This window comes from Magallana gigas, chromosome 3 (assembly GCF_963853765.1).
Source record: "Magallana gigas chromosome 3, xbMagGiga1.1, whole genome shotgun sequence".
NCBI lineage: Eukaryota > Metazoa > Mollusca > Bivalvia > Ostreida > Ostreidae > Magallana > Magallana gigas.
Window position 1 is genome coordinate 55986555 of NC_088855.1, and position 22898 is coordinate 56009452.

At 34.9% G+C, this 22898-nt stretch overlaps 2 protein-coding genes across 2 annotated transcripts; one reads left to right on the top strand and one right to left on the bottom strand.

The window, feature by feature from the left end:
* Window positions 1-5635: 5635 nt before the first annotated feature.
* On the top strand, window positions 5636-13384 carry Pepck (phosphoenolpyruvate carboxykinase; the record flags this gene model as incomplete). Its single annotated transcript, NM_001305293.1, is given in 13 exon segments — window positions 5636-5700; window positions 7192-7344; window positions 7910-8031; window positions 8155-8339; window positions 8542-8745; window positions 8926-9113; window positions 9247-9376; window positions 9590-9801; window positions 10082-10262; window positions 10809-10904; window positions 11763-11866; window positions 12158-12323; window positions 12660-13384. Coding segments are annotated over 12 exon segments (1905 nt in total). The 3' UTR covers window positions 12848-13384.
* Window positions 13385-13442: 58 nt separating this feature from the next.
* On the bottom strand, window positions 13443-22565 carry LOC105330572 (uncharacterized). Its single transcript, XM_034482362.2, has 6 exons — window positions 22307-22565; window positions 21348-21609; window positions 19491-19681; window positions 18371-18457; window positions 17728-17841; window positions 13443-13703 (listed from the first exon to the last, which is right to left on the bottom strand). The coding sequence occupies exons 1-6, from the start codon at window positions 22519-22521 to the stop codon at window positions 13598-13600; spliced, it is 975 nt and encodes a 324-aa protein (XP_034338253.2). The 5' UTR covers window positions 22522-22565; the 3' UTR covers window positions 13443-13597.
* Window positions 22566-22898: the final 333 nt, after the last annotated feature.

Here is a 22898-nt window from a genome sequence, read left to right on the forward strand (position 1 = left end):
GACATCCCTCTATTAAACTAATGATAATCATTAAAAATCATTTCATGAATTTAGAACTCATGAGCCTTCAAGTACAGCAACTCTCAATTTTACAAAAATATTGACGGGTACTTTATCCGAAACTGTCCCTTGCTACCTTTAACTTACACTAACATTCTCTGAAAATTCATCTTGTCTTAAACTTGCTTATGCTATTCTGAGAAAAAGTATACCTCATTTTGCCAATTCCATTAAGGATTAAGAAAAATATGGCCATTTAAGTTAACCCAACATTTCCACTTTCCTCTATTTAACACAGATTCATAGGGCTCTCCATAAATAAAGCATCTTTACCTAATCTTATAGAGGTCAACTGTTGTTCAACCTCCCTAAATAAGAAATCTTATTCAAAACTACATACATATACATGATATTATCATGACAAAAGCATCACATCACTTAGAAATACCCTTACATGTATACCATCCCCCTATTTTTTGATTTTCCTAAGAAGCATTAGTTTGAACACTTTAAAGTAGATCCAGTGTTCTGTAATGTCATACTTTTTTGTAAAATTTTTGCAAGATAGTTTTATCTATTTTATGCAAATATAATAACACAGAAGAAATTAGAATTATTGGTAGGTTCAAGATATTTTCGCAGCTTAATTTTATGCAAAATTTCCAATTTCTTATACATTTTATCGATGCTAAGGGGAAATAACTCTTTTTCTTACTTTGATCTATCAGTTGTATGTCTAAATGCCATAGTTTTTCTTATCCCAACAATGAATTTTAAAAGATTTTTGTAGTTTTAGTTTTCTGATAAAGTTGACAATAAAATTAAACAAGATAAACAAATTTCTGCCTACAAAAATTTTATTTTTAACCAAAAAAATACGGTTTTCTGGTGCTAAAATATGCTTTAGTTTATGTTTATCTGGCATCTCAAAAAGTGTGATGACATGTATATTTTTTCTAACAATTGATGAAATTAAAGTCTAATAAGTTGAAATCAATTCGGTTTTTCAACTTTCATCAGAGAATTTTACGAGTATGCAGTTACCTTAACCTAATATTATGAAACTTGTGGCAATTCCCTTGAGTCATTTCTCACACATATTTGAAAACAACCATCACTGATATTGAAAATTGATCTTTTCTTGATAAATGGATGAAATGTAACATTTTTTTTACAAAAAGACATGCCGCCATACATGTGATTTCTTGTTTTCATGAAACAGGAAGCTTGTAGTCATATTTAGTGAATATCTTACATATTCTGGTTTCTAGTCTCCTTTTAACTTTGCTAAAATAGTAAGACCTACAAGTGTGATGTCTGCTCTTTATTAAAATGAAATTCAAACACAACCGGGTACCTGGGGACGGATGAGAATTCCATGATAAATGTTCAAATTTTACATGTTTTCCTACATTTTTGATGCATATATACAATAAAAGGGTAAAAATATGTTGTTTCTTGATCATTTCGAGAGTAATTATTATAGCAGATGTTATTTCAAGGTCAAATGTACATTTACATATCCAACTTGTAATGATAATGCAGACAATTGGAAAGAGGGGGTGGCTTTTTGAATTCTGTAAATATATCTAAAATATCACTTTTGGATAGGAAGGAGCAAAAACTTGAGTTTTTTGACATATTGTATACTTTGATAACTGCATTTGTCTACATGTGAATTTTATTTGAAAGAAAAATATGCTGTTTTAAAAAAATTGAGTTATATAAGTCAGGTTGCTTAATGTTATTTCATGAAATCAGACAGCAAAATTGCTGCAAATTTATCATTTAAATAATTCAATTGATCAAAACTCTTTTACAGTATTTATTCTTATCTCAGTAATTAACTTAAGCCTATTAATTGTCATCAGGATAGGAAATACCTACTTTCTAAGCCAATTTACTCTAGTGGTGGTCATTCTACACATTTAAAAGGGAGTTACTTCCCTTGTATATTATAGCTAATAAATCATGTAATGACATATATAACCAACAAAATCATCCATTTTCCCAAAATAGACTACTTTTGGTACAAAATCCACTCAAAATTACAGTTAAATGAGAAATCTGAAAATACCATGTAGTCTTGAAACTTATACTAACATTCTCTGAAAAGTCATCTTGTCTTAAACTTACAAAGCTTATGCTATTCTGAGAAATAGTATACCTCATTTTGCCAATTCCATTAAGGATTAAGATAAATATGGCCATTTAAGTGAACCCAGCATTTCCACTTTCCTCTATTTAACACAGATTCATAGGGCTCTCCATAAATAAAGCATCTTTACCTAATCTTTTAGAGGTCAACTGTTGTTCAACCTCCCTAAATAAGAAACCTTATTCAAAACTACATACATATACATGATATTATCATGACAAAAGCATCACATCACTTAGAAATACCCTTACATGTATACCACCCCTCTATTTTTTGATTTTCCTAAGAAGCATTAGTTTGAACACTTTAACCAAATATTATGAAATTTAAATGCTTCTATTCTGATCAATTGAATTTTTAAGCAGCGTGAAATTAAAACCATCGCAATCGATACTTTAGTAAAAATCATGAAATTTTAACACGGTGGAATTAAAACGACTTACAGTATTTCATCCAAACAGCCTCAAAGTATAATTTTCTGCTATACCATTTTTTATTAAATGAATTCTACTGGGTTTTTTTTTTGCAAATAAATTTAGCGAGGATTTTTTTTCTCTTTTCTTATTAATGACAGGTTTTAAAAACAATATTATGTTTAGTATGTATAAAATTCCATAAACAATTTTACAAAGCTTTGGATTTTAGTTGCACAATGAAAAAATGAGGGATTGCACGATAATACATGCTCATTTTGAAATTTAAAGCATTGTTGATTTCTTTTACTAGATAGAGATATGCACAAAATGATGTTGCTCTGTGATGCTTTGCCAAGATTAAAAGCATGAGAGAGAGAGAGAGAGAGAGAGAGAGAGAGAGAGAGAGAGAGAGAGAGATCTGAGGCACATGTAGTAAAAATTATTACATACATTAGTCTTACTGTAAAAATTGTTTACAATGTAGATGTGTTCTGCATGTAAAGTTTACCTAAAATGAATCAATAAAATTCAATATATATAAAAGATAAACTAATCTCAAAGAATTTACAATGGTTCTGTGAAATAATCAAATCTTGAGAAAAATGTTTTATAGATATCAGGGAACATAAATCTAAAATCTGAACTTAAAGTTCTTTTCATCTTGCACTCTGTTTTACATGCTCTTTCACAGGCGATAATCATATATAACGGCGAGCCACACAAAAGTTCTAATTTTAATTAGACTGAATATTTACCATGTCAAATATATTTATTTAATTAAGCACAAGCCTGTCTGAGTTCTTTAATTCATTAATTAAGTGGAGGTGATATGGTAAAGATCTGCTATATTCAAATATTTAGGGTAAAGTTATCATCATGCAAACATGCACTCTAATTACAACATTCTACTCTTGTGTGCCTTTGGACCCCCACCCCTTTTAATTGCACAGTTTTACAGTGTGTGCTGTGTTGTTCAATACAAAATAAGACATACATATACAGAATAATAAATAGAAATTCAAAAGAGTAGTGTGCAAAACATACACGTGAAAATACATTGGACAGATAATATCCCGAGATTTCTCTGACTCAAATGCCCGCTTTTATATTGTTACCATGCGCGGATCCAGAAAATTTTTCCAGGGGGGGTCCGAAGGATAATTGTGTTTGCCAGGGGGGGTCCGAGGCATATTTTCGCGATAATTTTACTATGTAAATTTAATAAATTTTCATTTTCCAGGGGGGGGTCGGGACCCCCCCGACCCCCCCCCCCCCCTCTAGATCCGCGCATGGTTACGCACGTCAAAAGCGGAGGTTAGAGTCAGAGGAATGTCGGAATAGATTGAAAAGTGCACAAACACTTTGAAAAGAAAAAGTCAATACGATATATCCTGTATTGAAACATACCTTTATAATCTGTCATACGTTAGTTGAGCTGAAATTTCCACTATCGCCGTCTTGCAGGCCATTCTTCTGATACACCGCTATCAGCTGTTGTTCGCAGTCAAAACATGGCGAGTTGACATGGTGAATCGTACGATAATTATTTCGGTTAAAACTATTAAGACTAATAGAAAACTAACAACGTAATTATCGACCGAATTAACGAAATTGTTTCAATAAACACTCTGATTAACTATATAAAAAAGGAGTTCGGTTTTATGACCTGTACGAAATCTTTTCAGCAGGAGTTACTTTCAGTGTGAATTTTGCACTATTTATTAAACCAATAACGAGGAATCAACATTTCCGGAAAAATCAATATTTAAACCGCGATATCTCTGCAATGCAGTATCCGATTTTAAAACGAATTTAAGTTTTGTATTTAGCATTGCAAACTCTACAATATGCATCTAATTTTATGTTTTTTTATAAAGTTTTATGATCAGTACGAATTGTTGCAGTAGAAGTTACTTTCAGTGTGAATTTTGTACTATTTTTGAAACCAAGAACGCGGCATCAAAATTTCCGGGAAAATCAGTTTTTAAACCCCGATATCTCTTTAATGCATCCTCCAAATTTCAAACGGTTTTCAGCCTTACATTCAGCATAAAAAGCTCTACAAACTACGTATACGTTTTTTGTTTGATCAAAAAATTCAATTTTTCGAAAAATTTGATTCGCTTCCGGTTTCGACCGGAAGTGACGAATAATTATTATATAGCCTCATTACAGAGGTAAATCGACCAAATCATAACCATTGAAAATTTCAAGCCTCTATCTTAAAGCATTTTTGAGAAAAGTCCCGGACAAAATGACTTTTTTAAAATTTTAAAAATGACGTAACGTCAAAACGGAAGTGACGTTGTCTGTAAAACTTTAACATCTGTGAGGGACAATAACTTGCTAAAATCTCTGGAAATTTCATTGAAATCGGTTGAAAACTTTTTGAGTTATGAAGCAAAAAAGGAGTCAGAAAAAAAAGAAAAAGTATAATAATAATAAAAAGAAACCGAAGAAAAACAAAAGGGTCTTCCGTTCCGGAAACGGAAGACCCTAATTATTTATTTATTAGGAATAGAAAAAGTATTGAAAACAAAATTCATACCAGACATATATCGATATTCTTTTTTTTTTATTTTCAAATTTTGCTTGTCCCCATGTAGCCCTTAATGCAATCTTCACAGGAGACACGTAAATTAAAAATGTCTCTGTCTGTCTTCACTAATCAATTAATTACTGCTTAGGTAATAACATTTTGTTCTCTTGGTAAATCCTTTTCTACCCTAAAATCCTTTTGCATGTCATAATAGACATGATAGAATTGTTAATCTACTCGGATAAATTGTTATATATGTATGTCTCTTATCCATGATCTACTGTATTTAATTTCTTACAGACTGCCCTAAAACATTTTTCCGTGCATAAAAATAAACAACACAAAAATACATGTTTGGAATTTCTTACTACGCACTTCTCCTGTACATCCGATAAACATTTCTAATGATTAATATAACCTTGCACGTCCTTGTTTACAATCCCTATTATTTTTCGTAAACCCTCGCTTTCTAGGACCTTCGAAAGAAAAATCCAGTAATATCCGAGAGACGCTATTTGTCGCATTCCGCTTTCTGCTGACTGAGCAACACTGCTTTGGGTCGTCTGTATCTTTTTCTTCTTTTTTGGGTAAGTGACATGTTGTGATTTTTATGCCAATCAGTGTACATTGTTACGCAAGAACTGTCTTAAAATAGGATTGTCAATTGAATCCCGAAAAACTAAATATTTTTAAGTAAATGACTGTACGTGACACTTGATTTTGTTGATGCACATGCATCTTTAGTCTACAATATTTAATTATGGCTGCATTTTGCACATTATCTGATACATAGAACTATGTTTAATGGATTATGTTTATGTAGTGGCGGGGGTATACGTGACAGTTTTACCTGTCTATCGGGGAGTTGGCTTGATGTCCAGACCGGTATACACGGTACCGGCGGTGTGTTTTCAGTTCAAGGACGGAGCAACTGCGTCTCATAATTAATGTGCATTGTTCCCAGGTTATAACTGATAGCACGGGCTTTTAAAGGGGTAAAGATAAGAATATTTTTTATGAAAATAACATCAACATGTCCCACGGATCTGACATGGGTTTGGTAAGGTGGGGTGATGTGTGATTTAACATGTAAACATGTAGACTTGCTGCATTTAAAGAGCCTATGTGTACTGTGCCTAGCTGTATTACTACTTATTTATTTGCCAGGCAATACAGGTAAGCACATCTTTAGATCAGATATATGTGCCGGTTTGTTTGCAAAATTAGTGAGAATCTAGGTAATGACTATTGGGGAAGCACTTTCCTGCTGTATCACACAAAGAGAATGGGGAAATGACTTCAAACTTGTTTTGATAAGAGGTATCAGCTGTGGGAAAAGAAAAGATTAAAATTTAACATCAGTATTCTTGTTCCTAGCTTCTCTCTGTGAAGTGTGTTTTGGGAATACCCAGAATTGGGTTTTTGTGTTAATTGGCAGAGTAGTTAGAGAAGTCGTGCTGAAGTGTGTTCATTTAGATGTGATCTGTGGACATTAGTTTTCACCTGTAAAAAATGACTGGTTAATATATTAAATAACTTCATGTTTTCTATCCACCCCATTTTATCCTGACATGATAAGGCTGTGTAATCAGTAGAGAGGTCATTCTGTCAGAGGTCAAAATATGAGATGGTCCGAGCTTAAGTGCATAATTTCCTTACCTATGAACTCTTAAACAATTGGATATCTGTGTAGACCGTGTAAAGGGAACAATTAACAGGAGGAAAGTATAAACTTACAAGTTAATAAGTTCCTGTTGAATTTATAAAAAGGAAAATACAGTACATAGGATGATCAAATAAAGGATAACTGTATACATTTTAGGCACAATAAAACTTATTTAATCTTTGTTATCTTTTATCATTAATGTTTTGATTCATGTAACCTGCTGTTGGAATATCATGTAAAGTTTTATAAAAATTAGACTGAAATATCATGTAACATTTTATAAAACTAGCCTGAATATAATGAGCTAAATGTTGTACAAGGCAGTTGACAGATGGACAGATGGTAAATTAACAGTTTATCTAGTGATATTCATACATGTACGTGATAAAAACAGGCGATTGCTCATCAACAGGTTGAGTAATTGTTTGGTCAAAAGATGGAGGACGACGCACCAGAGTTCATGGAAATTCACGAGATCGTGATACAAAAGCTGGGTCATGTCCCGATCGTCAAAGGCGATTTCCACATGCTGCCCAAGAAAGTGCAGAAGTTCTTGGCAAAATGGGTATGTGTGCAGACTTTATGGTAGCATTAAAATTTTTTAGTATTGTCTCAGCAACTGGAGATGTTGATTAATTAGCAGCTTTCATTATGACAGGAGTCATTGTTCTGTGTAGAAGCTGTGACAAACAGCGGGAAGAGTCAGGCCTGATCATCTGTTTACTGTACTAGACTCTAGGTGTGCTTATAACAAAAAAAATTGGTAGAAAAGCCTCTCTTTGTCTTCAAAATAAAAGTCAAGATGTATTTATCTTTTAACATAGCAGTAAATGATCATGCACAACAGAAGATGAGATGCTAACTTTAGTGTTGAGTGATTATTTCTTATAACACAATAAGTCTCACACATTATTTCTCAACAGAAAGAAATATGCATCTGTATATACAGCATGTTAGGTTATTTACCAATCATCAAAAATGTTCAAGAAAAACAAATTGTATAACCTTATATGTACCATATTAAAAAGCCATTTACCATTACTCCTAATAGTGATCATACTTTTATAAGTTGATAGATTTATTACCAGTACACAGTATTGTTGTTAAATAACTTCTCTTTATAATCACAGGTGTACACGTGTAAGCCACGCGCTCTGTATATCTGTGATGGGTCTCATGCAGAAGCTGAGGAGGTCACCCACAAGCTGATAGAGAGGGGGGTCCTCACAAAATTAAAGAAATACGAAAACTGGTAAACATTTTAATTATCTACACACTATAGATATCTCTTGTTATTCTCACAACATGCAAGGTAATAGAGCAAGATGCCTTCTAAAAATAACCAACTTCAAAAGCTTGACACTATAATTTATAGCTACTTGTGCCGTACTGACCCAGCTGATGTTGCTCGGGTGGAATCAAAAACGTGGATTGCAACTGATGATAAATATGAAACAGTCCCCCATGTGCGACAGGGAGTGAGGGGAATTCTGGGACAGTGGAAACACACCAAGGAACTGGAGGAGGAGGTGAATGGTGATTTTGATGGCTGCATGGCAGGTGTGTTGTCTTTATACAATAACTCACTTCTTTATGCATGAAAGTTAAGGAGCAGTTGTTTAGAATTTCCTTCATGTTGATAATTGCTTTAATGTTAAGAGCATTTTTTTTAAAATTGCATATTAAAAACATAAAAAATATTTTTTTTTCAGGAGAAAAAATAATTTTGATAGCTAGATAAATGTTTGTGTGACTGTTACAGGTAGGACTATGTATGTGATCCCCTTCAGTATGGGGCCCATCGGGGGTCCCCTGAGTAAGATAGGGGTCCAGCTGACAGATTCCAACTACGTCCTGCTCTGTATGAGAATTATGACCAGAGTGTCAGCGGATATCTGGGAGGTTCTGGGAGACAATGACTTTGTGAGATGTGTGCATTCCATGGGCTGTCCCAGACCTGTGCAGAGTAAGTTATTCCCAGATCAGTACATGGCTTCATTTTCAGTTTTTAAGTATCTTGACAAATTTTAATGTTCATTCAACCACTTTTTTCAAGTTCACAAAACTGTTTGTAGTTAAGTGTGTAGGATTCATAATGTGATCTCTACAACAGGAGTTTATTGACTGTTGATTCCATTGATTTCAGGAAAGGTCGTCAACCACTGGCCATGTAACCCAGACAAGATCATGATCGGTCATTTTCCGGCCCGCCGTGAGATTGTGTCCTTTGGTAGTGGTTACGGAGGTAACTCATTGCTGGGGAAGAAGTGCTTTGCTCTGAGAATTGCCAGTGTCATTGCCAGGGATGAGGGATGGCTCGCCGAGCACATGTTGGTGAGTAGGACTTCATTGTCCATCTCCTTATTGTAAAACAAGCAAAATCTTAAGAACTTGCTTCATATAGCCCTAGCAGATAAGGGTTTTTTGTGATGAAAAATAGATTTTGATGAATATCTATTTTGTTCAGATTATGGGATTGACCAATGAGAAAACAGGAGAAGAGAAATTTGTTTGTGCAGCTTTCCCGAGTGCCTGTGGGAAGACCAATCTTGCCATGATCCAGCCAACCATCCCAGGGTACAAAGTTCGAGTTGTCGGTAAGTGCACAACAGCAAAATGAGCAAAGGTTTTGTTTTCCTACCTTATAAGGTTTGTGAATAAAGTTTGGTGCTAATTTCAGAAGATACTGACTGAATTGTGTTATTTAATGTACAAGATATAGCCTTACCTTAAGATCTAATGTCAGCAAAATTATGCTTTATTCATTGTAAAAGCTGATGTTTTAATATCTGATGACATATGTCTTTTAGGGGATGACATTGCGTGGCTTAGATTTGACGATAAGGGTGTCCTTAGAGCCATCAACCCCGAGAACGGCTTCTTTGGAGTGGCTCCAGGCACCAACATGAAAACTAACCCCAATGCCATGCTGTCATTTCAGAAGAACTCCATCTTCACAAATGTGGCAGAAACAGCAGATGGCGGGTTCTTCTGGGAGGGAATGGAGGATGAGATTGATAAAGTCAGTACTATTTGTATAAACTGTACAGTAAATACAAATACTAAACACCAGTAATGGTATGCACAACTATTGATCACAGGATATAGCTAAGTTTTTGTAAGAAAGGATAAACGAGTTAGTAATCTGGCAAAAATTTATACCAATATTACCTCCTCACATATCTTGTCGGGGAAATTTCCTTGTTTAAACAAGGCATTATGCCATTTTACACTTTGCTAATACATTAATATTTCTTTCACAAGTTGTAAATATAAACAGAGTTTGTGATTTCCTCTTCCAGAACATTGCCATCACTAACTGGCTGGGACAGCCATGGAAGATAGGAATGCCAGGCAATGCTGCCCACCCCAACTCCCGCTTCACCTGCCCGGCGTCCCAGTGCCCCATCATCCACCCAAAGTGGGAGGACCCTGAGGGAGTGCCAGTCAGCGCTCTCATCTTTGGGGGACGACGTCCCACAGGTCAGTGTCTACTCATCAGAAACACAAATTGTTGGTTCTATAGAATATAGGATATCAATAGGTATCTCAAGTGTTAGATCATAGATATGTGCATAGTAAACCCTCAATTTTGTGTCAACATTTTCTTTTAAATTAATTGATTTCTAAATAACTATTTGCCACCTTCGATTAGGGAATAAGGAATCATTCTTTGAGTACATGTGTATTATAAGATGATATTTTTTGTCGGGGCTCGGTCAAATCCATGAAAGCCCAAAAGCCTTTATGATTTATTTGACCACGCACCATTCAAACTTATCATTTCATATTATTCATAAAATGATTCCTTATTACTTATATATTATTTTAGCAATTGTACAATTAAATCTTAAAATATCGACATATTTACGTGATTTCCATTTCTTTTAATTATGGACACCTAGCTTGTGCCCCTACAATATATCATTTTATTAGACTGTAAATACAAAATCATTTTAGTAGTGTTATCACAGACAAAGATACAATGTAAATATTGTTTAATGAAACAGATTTTGTTATTTCCTCCAGGTGTACCCCTGGTGTTTGAATCCTACAGCTGGCAACATGGCGTCATGGTTGGAGCCTGCGTCAAATCTGAGTCCACTGCTGCCGCAGAACATACAGGTATGCTACCATAAGTAAAGGTACGCTACCATAAGTAAAGGTACGCTACCATAAGTAAAGGTACGCCACCATAAGTAAAGGTACGCTACCATAAGTATAGGTACGCTACCAGAAGTAAAGGTACGCTACCAGAAGTAAAGGTACGCTACCAGAAGTAAAGGTACGCTACCATAAGTAAAGGTACTCTACCATAAGTAAAGATAGCTACTATAAGTAAAGGTACGCTACCATAAGTATATGTACGCTACCATAAGTAAAGGTACACTACCATAGGTAAAGGTACGCTACCATAAGTAAAGGTTCACTACCAAAGGTAAAGGTACGCTACCATAAGTAAAGGTACACTACCAAAGGTAAAGGTACGCTTCCATTAGTAAAGGTAGGCTACCAGAAGTAAAGGTATGCTACCATTTGTAAAGGTAGGCTACCAGAAGTAAAGGTATGCTACCATCAGTAAAGGTATGCTACCATAAGTTTAAGTATTAATACTTAGATGTAAGCAGCCTTGTTACAGGTATCCTCAATAAGTAAAGACATTGATAGATGTGACCAGTCATCATACAGATATATTAAATTACCCTTCTAAAAATTCAAAGGAACATGACCCAAAGGTATTCGGTATCTGTCTTCTGTATGTCATTTAAATTTGTACCTTGTGATACACTTGTATAAGTAGACTATTACACTGTTAACAACCTCAAAGTTATTCTGCAATATTCATGAAAACTTTTACTTTATTTTTTAATTAAAAATGAGTAAATGAGATATAAATTCAAGTCATATTTTCATTACTGGTAACTGTGACATCAAACCATTGGTTTGTCATATACTGGTATTTAATTTTTGTTTTTTGCACAGGAAAAAAAATCATGCATGACCCAATGGCAATGAGGCCATTTATGGGATACAATTTTGGAAAATACCTACAACACTGGCTTGACATGGAGAAACCAGACAGAAAGGTAAGGCTCATGAAATCATTATTAAAGTTAGACTGTCCCCTTAACCCATTATTAAAGTAAGTCTGGCCTCTGAACCCAATTATAAAGTTAAGTCCGACCCCTGAACTCATAATTAAGGTAAGTCTGGCCTCTGAACTCATAATCAAGGTAAGTCTGACCCCTGAACTCATAACCAAGGTAAGTCTGGCCTCTGAACTCATAATAAAAGTAAGCCTGGCCCATGAACACATAATCAAGGATAAATTAATTGAATTGTAAACTGTGTGATAATTTCAAGTGGACTGTTTTTAGATGCCCAAGATCTTCCATGTGAATTGGTTCCGGGTGGATGAGCATGGGAAATTCCTGTGGCCTGGATTTGGAGACAATGTGCGGGTTTTGGACTGGGTCCTGAGGAGATGTGCTGGAGATGAATCCATTGCTGTGAAATCTCCAATTGGTTACCTTCCCAAGAAAGGTCAGACTCATGGTTTTTCCTAATGTTTTTACCAGCTAGTAGGTGCAAGTTATATTTTTGAAGCTGTTTTTAAAAAAAAAAATTGAATACTGAACATTATATTTGTCAGAGTTAGTTTTGGCCCCATTATAAAATATTTTGAGAGAATTTCAGACTTGTTTTAATGTTAAATATGTCCATTTTAGGGGGCCATTTGAAACCTATATATATATTCATACAATATTGCTATTTCGGTGAGTCTGGGAGTGTTTGTATTGCCAAGTGACCATTGAGTCTGGGAGTGTTTGTATTGCCAAGTGACCATTGAGTCTCAGTGAGTGTGTTTGTTATTGACAGGCAGCATTGACCTGACTGGGCTGGGCGACATTAAGTGGGATGAGCTGTTCAGCCTGCCCAAGCACTACTGGCTGGACGACATGCGTGAGAGCAAGCGCTTCCTGGAGGACCAGGTCGGCACGGACGTTCCTCAGGTCATCTGGGACGAACTCAACGCCCAGGAGAAGCGCATAGAGGAGCAGCTGTAGGGCTGTTACCCCAGGGACTGTCATAGAGACAACACACATATAATGTATACTGTGCTAGGAGCTTTAACTTGACTGCTTGTTGTAGATTTAATAACGTCAACGGCCGATCTAACTGTGAATGTTTGTTGTCTTTCAAATATTGAGAGTGAAATACGTGGACATCTGATATAGGAGACTTTGTTGTACAATGATTGTATAATTTGCATAATATAGTCTGTATAGTGTGCAAAATTTGTCTCTGGACACAACTATTGACTGAGAATGGTAACATATATCAAGTCCTATTAATTCAGTATCTTTTAACATCCGTTTTATATCATACATTCTTCATTACGCCTATTTAGGTGTATTTGTTATAGGTAGCAGTTTGGTGCAGATGAGGAATAATTTTGTTGTTTCGATGTCTTATGTTTGTTTGTTGTGGACCTTTATGCATAAAATGTTGGTTTTAAAAACTGTTGCATGCTTTTGCCACAAAATATCATTTATCAAATAAAAGATGTAGTAATTTGTTCTCATTAAATTATAGAACCCTTAGCCTTTTCACAATATTTTTATTTGAGCGATGGGGAGAGAGAAATAAAAGACAAGGAAGAAGTTTTGATAAAAGCCAATTTTTTTATTTGACAGTTTTTGGTATACATGTATACAGGAAGACAATAAATCTGAGCATAATGAATCTGATGAAAGTCAAGATGAGGGCATTTATGCAGACATTCCCCTGGAGTGGGGATGTCTTTGTTGTGGGGGTTAGACTTTGTTGTAGGGGTTGAAGGGATAAGTGAGGGTCACTGTCTTAGACAGGGGACCTTTCCTGGCAAATGTCTGCTTTCTGTACTCGGCCTCCGGCAGTTCCCTGAAAAATTGAAGACATTGTTAAAATTCCAATAACAGCTGATAACAGTCTTTGAATAATGTACTAAAGCTGTTTTTGGTGGCCCATGGTTAAAGGCCCATAGAACATGATGCTTTTCTGAGAAGGTGTGGCCTACACCACTTGATGCATTTAACTTTTACAATTTAAGGTGGCTCTAAACACCCATAGTTTATTCCAATTTTCAATAGAAGACCACAAAACATATACTTATCAAATATCAAAATGATGATGGGGGTACTATACGTATTTTAAAATAATTTTTAAATGTTTTTTCATGTTTTTGTAAAATAATTCTTAAAAAGTTAACTATAAACAAATTAAGAGTATTTCTTTGTCATATGATGGATATTTCCTTCGGACACCTAAAAATAAATATAATACTTCTTAAGGTGCCTCACTACACCTTGAAATAGTTTCTCAAATCAGCAGAAAATCAATTGATTATGATAGAAAGCATATTGGATAAGAAGTATTATGTCAAATAGGCGAACAAATGTGCAATTTTTGATAAAAAATGATATATTCAAAAATTTCATTCAGTAAATATAAACAAAAGCCCCAGGTGGATTCGAACTCATGACCTGCGGTTTACAAGCCTGATACTTTAACCACTGAGCTATGAGGATATATATCTGAATCGATTGATACAAACAGTTTAACAAAACATTTAAATCGCCATCTTGTGATGTAGTGTCTTAAAAAGTACAAGTCTCGGTGTAGTGAAGTACCTTAACATTCAAAAATGTTATTATTGCAATTTTTGTTAGTATATCCCCTAAACATAATTTTTCATATTTTCTTACTCTGTTGACAAATCATCTGGAAAAGCTGCTTGATGTCATAAGAAAATGTATTTTAATAACTGTTACATAAAAAGTTTGAATGAAAATCATTGCAAATAAACACAAAAAATATTTTAAATTTTATTTGGTATGAAAGTTCCTCAGGTAAGAGTTATCGTTCCTAAGTCCCAAGGCCCAATTTTCCAAATATCATGATGGAATGACAAATATATGCGTATTTCATTATAGGCCTATATAAGTGAATTTATTCGCTTTAATGCAAAACTATGTCAACTAAATAAAGGGGAAAATTAACTAATAGGATTCATGTATCCCAACCTGAGAGAAATTCAAAGCCACCCTCCCATCCCCTTATAGTGGTTAGGAACATCTGTCAATATTAATGTGGATTAAAGTATATTATAATTGAAATACTTTCACCGGTTTAGAATTTTCTTTTTTTACAGTATTTAACCAAAAAATACGTTTAAGAAAATTCTGGAAAGTTAAAAATTTTATGGTCTTCAAAGGGATTCGAACTCATGACCTACAGGTTTGTAGTGAACCTACTAACCCACCGCGCTACGCTGTAAGAAAGAAACTAATTAAAAACTTATACTTGATTTAATTGTTTATTTCGATAAACAATACGACACAACGTTAAGGTGTCACATTACTTGTAAGTAATGATTTTTCCAATTAACAAATTAAATTTAAGACTATTCACTTCACAAATTTTTAAAAAGAGCGGTCCCCATACAATTTGCCTCAGTTTAAATCAGCCAGTACCGGAATTGCATGCTTCCAGATTTACTTTTTTGCGTACTGCGTCATCAAAAAGTGGTATAGAGCCACCTTAAAGGGGTATGGTCACAATTGTGGTCAAAATTTATTATTTTGTTCTTAATGTTTACAATGTTTCAGTAAGGTATTTCTTTAGCTTTAGACCTAAAATGAATGTAACAAATTTTAGGAACTGTTCATCTATGTTCAAAATGAATTGGCATACATACAAAAAACATTCAGCATATGATGTTACATAGATGCTTATTGATTAAATTGAAACGATGCTCCATACAAATTACATCGGTAATCTGCTGACTTAATACATTTGATCCATTCAATAAACCTTACAAGATAAGTATTGGTATATGAGTATTAACACCAATTGTTATGGCAGCGATCGACACAAACGCTTTTTCTGCGATAATTCACCCTATGATATAATGATAACGTGTTATTATACTTTGGGGTAAATTTTACTGTAGAACAAGCGCCTATGGGTAGCGAGTTTTGAAAACCCGACATTAAGTAGGTATTTTGAAAGGTTATTATTCGAGTTCGGTACAGTTCAAAGTCGAAACGGTGTTATGTGATATAAAAATGCTATTGCTCTGGATATATGATAACTACAGAAAGGTATTAAGAAACCCTTGTTTCCGAAATTTTCATATGAGCAGCGCTTCTTTTTTGCATACAAATTTGTTTTAGTTAATATTATACAAAATTGAGAAAAGTTAATGACATTTCAGGCATTGTCAATTAAGTAATTTTTTGGGAGTTGATTTTTAATCAACTCTCCTATGCAGTCACTCGGACAAACCGAAAGTGAAACAGTGTTTGAACCTCAGCACAAATCATTGCTCCTGACAAGACTTAGTTCTTGAAAATAATTGATGAATTCGATGTAATGTATGCTAAAGCATTGTTTTTCAAGGAAACTTATTTACAAATACCTAAAATATAGTCATATTTTAAATGGTACGAACAATTTAAATATTTTTGGTAGTCGTATGTATTCCTACGCCAGAGTTTACTATAGTCACGTTCAACTCGATGTTCGGCTGTCTCCGTAAACCCTTGTCGGAGATTTACAGTGTCAGCCGAGCGTTTGGTTGAACGATACTAGAGTTCAATATTGCTTGGATCCATACAATTTTCGAGAAATATATCTACCACTGATACATAGTTTGATTGAATTAATTTTATCTTTAAATATTATTTAACATGATTCACATGGAGGTTTCTCGACATTCTAGTAGAAAAAGTTCAAAAATTCATATTATAAAAATATGCGTAATTCAAATTAGAAACTACGTATACATGTACTTGTCATACAAAATAACATATCATTGATTTTAAAATAAATAAACATCGACAAAATCAACTCCCGTCAGTTCTTCAGTACTTTGATTAAGTATTGTAAGTTTCTTTCCAAACGAGTCTTCAACAGTCAGTTCGTAAAACGAATATTATAATTCATTTAAGTTAAGAAGAGAGATGTTTTTTATGTAACATCACTTCTAGTTTTCATGGCATAGTGATATATCATGAACTTTGCCCATTATTAGTTAAAACAACGGGACGGCCAAAATATCGTGTTAATTTTATAATAAGAACATTTTAATACGGTGAACAAATTGATATGTAACTTTTGTGCAATTTCTAAAAATGAAAAAATTCAGTGCTAGTCGAAAACCTTTCCCTGAAATAGTCTTTTGTCACAATGTTTGTGTTGGAATAATAGTGAGCGTGCTGTGTGACAGCATTGTGTAGGTTGTATCAGTGACCTGTGACAGCGTTATAGCGTGTTGTCATGTGACAGCGCAAAGGTGTACTAGTGCTGTGTGACGGCGATATGGCGTGTTGTGCAGAGTTGTGAACACGCACCTTGCAGCTAACTGAATTTTTTATGAAGATGTTTTGTAGAGTCGTGCTGAAGCGATGAATATAGTACTGGCAGTAAACATTCACGTCATAGCAAACACTGAATATTATACGATATGGCAACATACCCGGGTAAGGCCATCAGAATGGTATAGACAAACCATTTACGACATAGCAGACCGATACACTTTGGTAAGGGAATCAAAATAGTATATATATACATGTAGAAACCATATACAAATTATAGCAGATCAAACATACCTAAGAAGGGAATTAAAATGACATACTAGTAGACAGAACCCATTTATGACATAGCAAACCGACATACCTCGGTAAAGGAATCAGAATGGTACAGATAGAAACAACATTGCGGCATAGCAGACCGACATACAATGTATCTAGATAAAGGGACCATAATGTTACAGACAGTTTTTACGATTACCTACATGTAGGTAACGGAATAGACAGAAACCATTAACGACATAACAGACCGACATACCTGGGCAGAAAATTAGAATAGTACAAGCAGACAGCGGACCAATGTCCCGCCTTACCTGTAGTTGGCCTTCATCGTGCTGACCATGTAGGAGTGCTGGGGACGTTTGGTGAGCTCGCTTTCTGTGGGGGTCCGTGGTACGAATCCCGAGTACCCCGGGCATTGTCGGACACTGGTACATAGGTTGATATGAAATTTAATTCAAATAGAACTCAAATTGCAAAAATATTTTGTCGTAATTGAAAGTTATTTATTTGTTTAGTAGGATTAAGCAATTACTAGAAAACAAGATAGTAATCAGAAGAATTGAAAAAAAGTATTCGTTTACACAGTCAGCATTAGACACATTTCTTCGCAATAAGACAGATGAGCAGATCAAGAGTAACGTTGCACATGTTACAGAAAGTTTACAGACATCGCGTGCTGTGCTCAATAGTTACCTAGGGTTGTCGTCCTCCATTCTGTAATTCATACTACATGTATAGTGGAACATTTTAAATAAATTTATATGTAGAGCCTTTAAACCTATTTAATCGTCGATATCGGGCGCATTATATAACAATCGCGAACAATGGTCTCCCTTAACAAAGGACTTGGTTATTATTGCCAAGCTTATATCACATGCATTTAATTCACACTTCTATGTCGATATTTCAGTCTGACCCTACATAAGGTCAGCCTACTAAGCTCATCCTACTTACAATACATTGGACAGCTGGTCTTCTATTACAAGTTTTCGGATTAAGGTGGCGTTGCTGCGGGGGTGCTCTGCCATTCTTTTAGACTGCCTGAAAATCATCATTAAAACCATTTCAATGAAGGTAAAAACAATGTATTGTGGTGTAATAATACCCACTGCTGTAGCAGCTACCATGGCTGGCTGGCAATATCAAGATTTTGGTTGACCTTCACCTAAAAAAGCTTGACCTTGACCTAGAATACCCAGTGTAAAAAATACAATAATTAATCTATATAAAAAGTCCATCGTTTTTATAAGTTTATAAGCTACTAGTGTATAAATTTAGAACTGACAATCATGATTAATCGTCGTAGTTTTTGAAATATTCAAAATATTGACATATTCAAAATATTTTTTCTCAAGAGAGATTCGACGAAATTTCCAATTAAAAGCATATTAAAAACCTCAAACCACTGACCTGATAGAGGACCAGCGTGAACACACGGTGTATTTTGTCCAAATACACTGTGTATGCTAATACTACCTACCCAAGGTTCTCGCTAAAATTTGGACACTTCCCGTGGACCCCATTCTAAATAATGCATTCAATTTGGATTCGATAAAATCGACACTGAGTTTACTTTATGTGATAATGTCTGTGTAATGTAGAGTATACATTCCATCAATCTTGTTTGATTGACGTGAGTTTCCCCATTCATCCATTTGTATACACAGTCATTACTCCTATTGCAGATCGAATTAATATTTCTAGCTTACCGGTAGATCATATCGTAGTTTTGATTCGAAAGTAAACAATTACATTAAATATGTTCGTCTGAAGCGACATCTTTACTGCAGGTGTCTTGGAACTTATCACTGACATTCTTTTTTGTATGAACAATGTAAGATTTTTTAAAACTTAACAATATAATCAAACAATTATGGGACAAATTCAGGTTTAAATGAACCTGTCCATAAATCAAAAATAAGAAAAAGTTCTACGTAGAAAACAACTAAGAAAAAGATATATTATTATATGCCTGGCGTGACCTTAGTTTTTAACGGGCAACTGTAGGTCCACTGTGCCTACATGCTAGTAGATGAATGGCGTTAACTCTTAAGGAGGATTTACCCGACATTACCTTTTGAGGAGGAGTTTTTCCGGGCGACTGTATGTCTTCTCACTCAGATCGTCGTCATGGACGCTCCCCCGGGTCTGTATGAAGTCCCAGAACACGGCCCTCTGCCACTCCATGGGCGTGGCCTCGTACCGCTGACACGTCATGCGGACCTGATCGGGCTTCTTCTCCAGGGTGGTGGGGGGAGGCTCGATCTGAAAATCAAACATCCAGAATAACTACTGATTTTGACATCGAGATAAAAATGACTGGTAATTTTCATACAACTCATTACACAAGAAGCCAAGGGGCCACATCGCCCACATGAGCAACAACAGTTATACATGTAACTCTGATCGAATTAGCTTTCGGATGCCAGATACAAAATATCTAGACAAGGTAGCAGAATAAAACTTAAAAAGTTTCTCAAATTTTTCTCGACGAAATCTTTTAGAAATTGAGCCCCTGTCGCTGTTGCTGTTGGAGTTTTTATTGAAGTTTTTTTCTATACATGTATAATCTTATATAAAAGATTCTGCCCCCTTCTATTAAAACCCCATTCTAACCCAGGGATCATGATTTGAACAATTCTGAATCTATAATACCTGTGAATAATTCCACACAAGTTCTAGCCTTTCTGACCAAATGAATTTTTAGATGATTTTCAAAGATTTTTCACTATTTATTCCTATGTAAACATTAAACCTCATCGTTGCCTCACCTAACCCCCCCCCACCGGGATCATGATTTGAATAAACTTCATGAAGATACCTCAACACAAAAGATACGTTATACGGTCTTTTTGGCCAAATTGATCTTGAGAAAAAGATTTCTTGAAAATGCCAACAATTTTTCATTAAATCCAAATGATCTCCCCTTCAAAGAGAGCGTGGCCCATCAATAAACAAAACTTGAATCTCATTAAACCCAAAATGCTTTTTGTCAGGTTTAAGTAAAAAAGGCCCAGTGATTCTGGAGAATACGATGAAAATACGACAATTTTACAACGACTTCGCCGATTACATTCATACATTTTCTATATTTTAAATTTTCTCAAGGATTTTATTTCGAACATATAAAAGTTGCGAAATTTTTAGCCTGACTTTGTCGTTACTTCATAAATTGTGCATGAATGCATATACCTGTAAGTTTGACCGGTTTGGAGTTACAATAGATGTCTCAATGTTTTGTATATTTTTCGGACCTTAAACTTGTTTTGTGATGCAGGACAAAAATACCTATATTACACAAATACACAATTTTCATCATGGCAAACTTGACAACCGCAAGTCAATACAAAATTTACGAAACGCAAAACCTCCGAGACATTTGTGAAATTTAAGAATGTTTCAGCATTACTAGTATTACGGATAATCCTGATCTAATGTTAATAGATATTTTTAGATTGTATATAATTATCTATCTGAAGAAAGTTTAGAAACATTGTCTGTGAAACAATCATATTAGAACAGAAATTATAATTTGTTGCAAACAATGTGAGAAATATGCATGCTTGAAATATGATATTAAAACAATTGCAATTTCGTGATACTTTAGTAATTGAGTGTGTTAGTAAACCCTTTTGTAATCTGTATAAGTTGATTAATTTCCCTTGTTTGTCAAAACATTGTTATTTGCTATTTTTAAGGCAAACAGCGGCCCTGATCATTTAAAGGGGGGATAATTCGATCGTGTGACAAACCCCTATGCAAAGTAAAAATGTGATAGGTATATTTGAAGCAAAATAATGGAATATTAACAGATCAATGGACTGTAATGAAGGTTTGTTCGACCCAAACCTGAAGTGTTTTCACTTCATTTGGTCAAGGTCGGTACGATACATTTATAGTACATATGGTTCGAATGAATTCTCTGACATACTTGGGGGAACTTCAGACACACTTCCTCAGCGGCTGCGCGAGAAGTGGGCGTCCATCTGACCTGCTGGACCAACTTGTTGATCAAGTTCGAATCCATGCTGCCGAACTTGGTCTGGTACACACTGGCGGACCGGGGCCTCCCCGGGGCCTTCGCGCGGGCCTGTCGCGCATACTTCCGGTCCCGCGCCGGCGGCTTCGGCAGGGAGCACGACGTGATCTGACTGGGGACAGGGCTGGCAGTGATAGCCTTAGGCTCCAGAAACCTGTATCGTAATGTATCATTTCAAAGCAATATGAGTTGCAATTTTTTCCTGAATTTTTTTTTACGAAAATGTTATTTTCTACTAAAATGACAAAAATACTATGGTTTTAAAGTTCTGTTGCCCATATTTTTGGAAAAGCCGTAAAGAAGCCTTAATATGAAGCACAATTGAATTATTGTCGTCCTGTACAAAAATTGATCTGCTATATATTCCTTTGAAGAGGAATCTTTCTTCTGACCAAAATTAATGATTTTTTCAAATCTTATTTATCATTAAAAAAATGAAGCTGCATGCAGACTTATCATAGAAGCAGGTTTTTGCATGAAAATAAAATTCTAAAAAGTACAGCTCATATTGCTTTAAGTCAGCGTAAAAACTGGTTAACTGTGTAGGCAATATTTAAAAGTTACATTTCATTAAATATACCGGTACTTAATTCTTGTTGTATAGATCCAATAAACTGAAATGTCCTTAATTCTTAACGATTTGCTGTATTGTTACCTTTTACGGTCGGGTGTTTTAATTTGAAAAAAAAAATGAATTTCAATCGTAAAATATTCACGATGTTATACAATATATTTAGTATTGGTAAGATTTTAAAATTTGTTTTTCTTTCCTTCACATCCGGATCAAAAAGTTCAGGCATTTAAAATTTTAGAGATACTTAACATTGGACTAAAAATGATTCCCGCCATACCGCTGAGTATTAATAGCTTTAGAACCAAGACCTAGAACGGGTCCATTGGGATCAAGCTCGAGGTTCCTCTTTGGTCCGACCGGTTCTACAGGGAACTGCCTGGGAGGCTGTTGGAGGGTCCCTCTGTTGACAATGGAGGGGAACTGTAGGTAGCGGGTCGGGCCTCGAGGGGAGGAGGAGGGGGTATAACACTGCTGGTACGTCGTTATGTTCATCCTGCCTCCATCTACTTCGACGACTGGGAAACGAAAGACTATTATGACGTAAAGTTTTTACGTCATAATAAGAACTGCCAATTATGACGTCACAATTGTTACCAAAGGTATCTCACAAGTCATTTATGACGTCATAATTGATAACGATTGTAAGAAGAGCAAGGTAAAATCCATCGATAAAATCTTAGGCCTACCGAATTATTTTTTTCAATTTTTGTTTGTTTGCAAGAATTGTTTTAGATCACGCATTATATTGTACATCATGTGTTATAATCTTTAATCCTTAAATTCATTTAATTGTCGAATAAAGGCTCAAAGGTTTCTCTTAAAAAAGTGTAATTTTTGTATATTGATGTATTATTGTTTATATATTTAGA

Bases quoted from the DNA above. Each gene is read 5' to 3' on its own strand.
- LOC105330572 (XM_034482362.2), bottom strand. From the start codon at position 22,521: ATGAACATAACGACGTACCAGCAGTGTTATACCCCCTCCTCCTCCCCT. The intron at 17,842-18,370 runs GTAAGTAGGATG...CCTATGTACCAG, and splicing joins GACCAGCTGTCCAATGTATT to TGTCCGACAATGCCCGGGGT. The intron at 13,704-17,727 runs GTAAGGCGGGAC...TCAATTTTTCAG, and splicing joins ACGATGAAGGCCAACTACAG to GGAACTGCCGGAGGCCGAGT.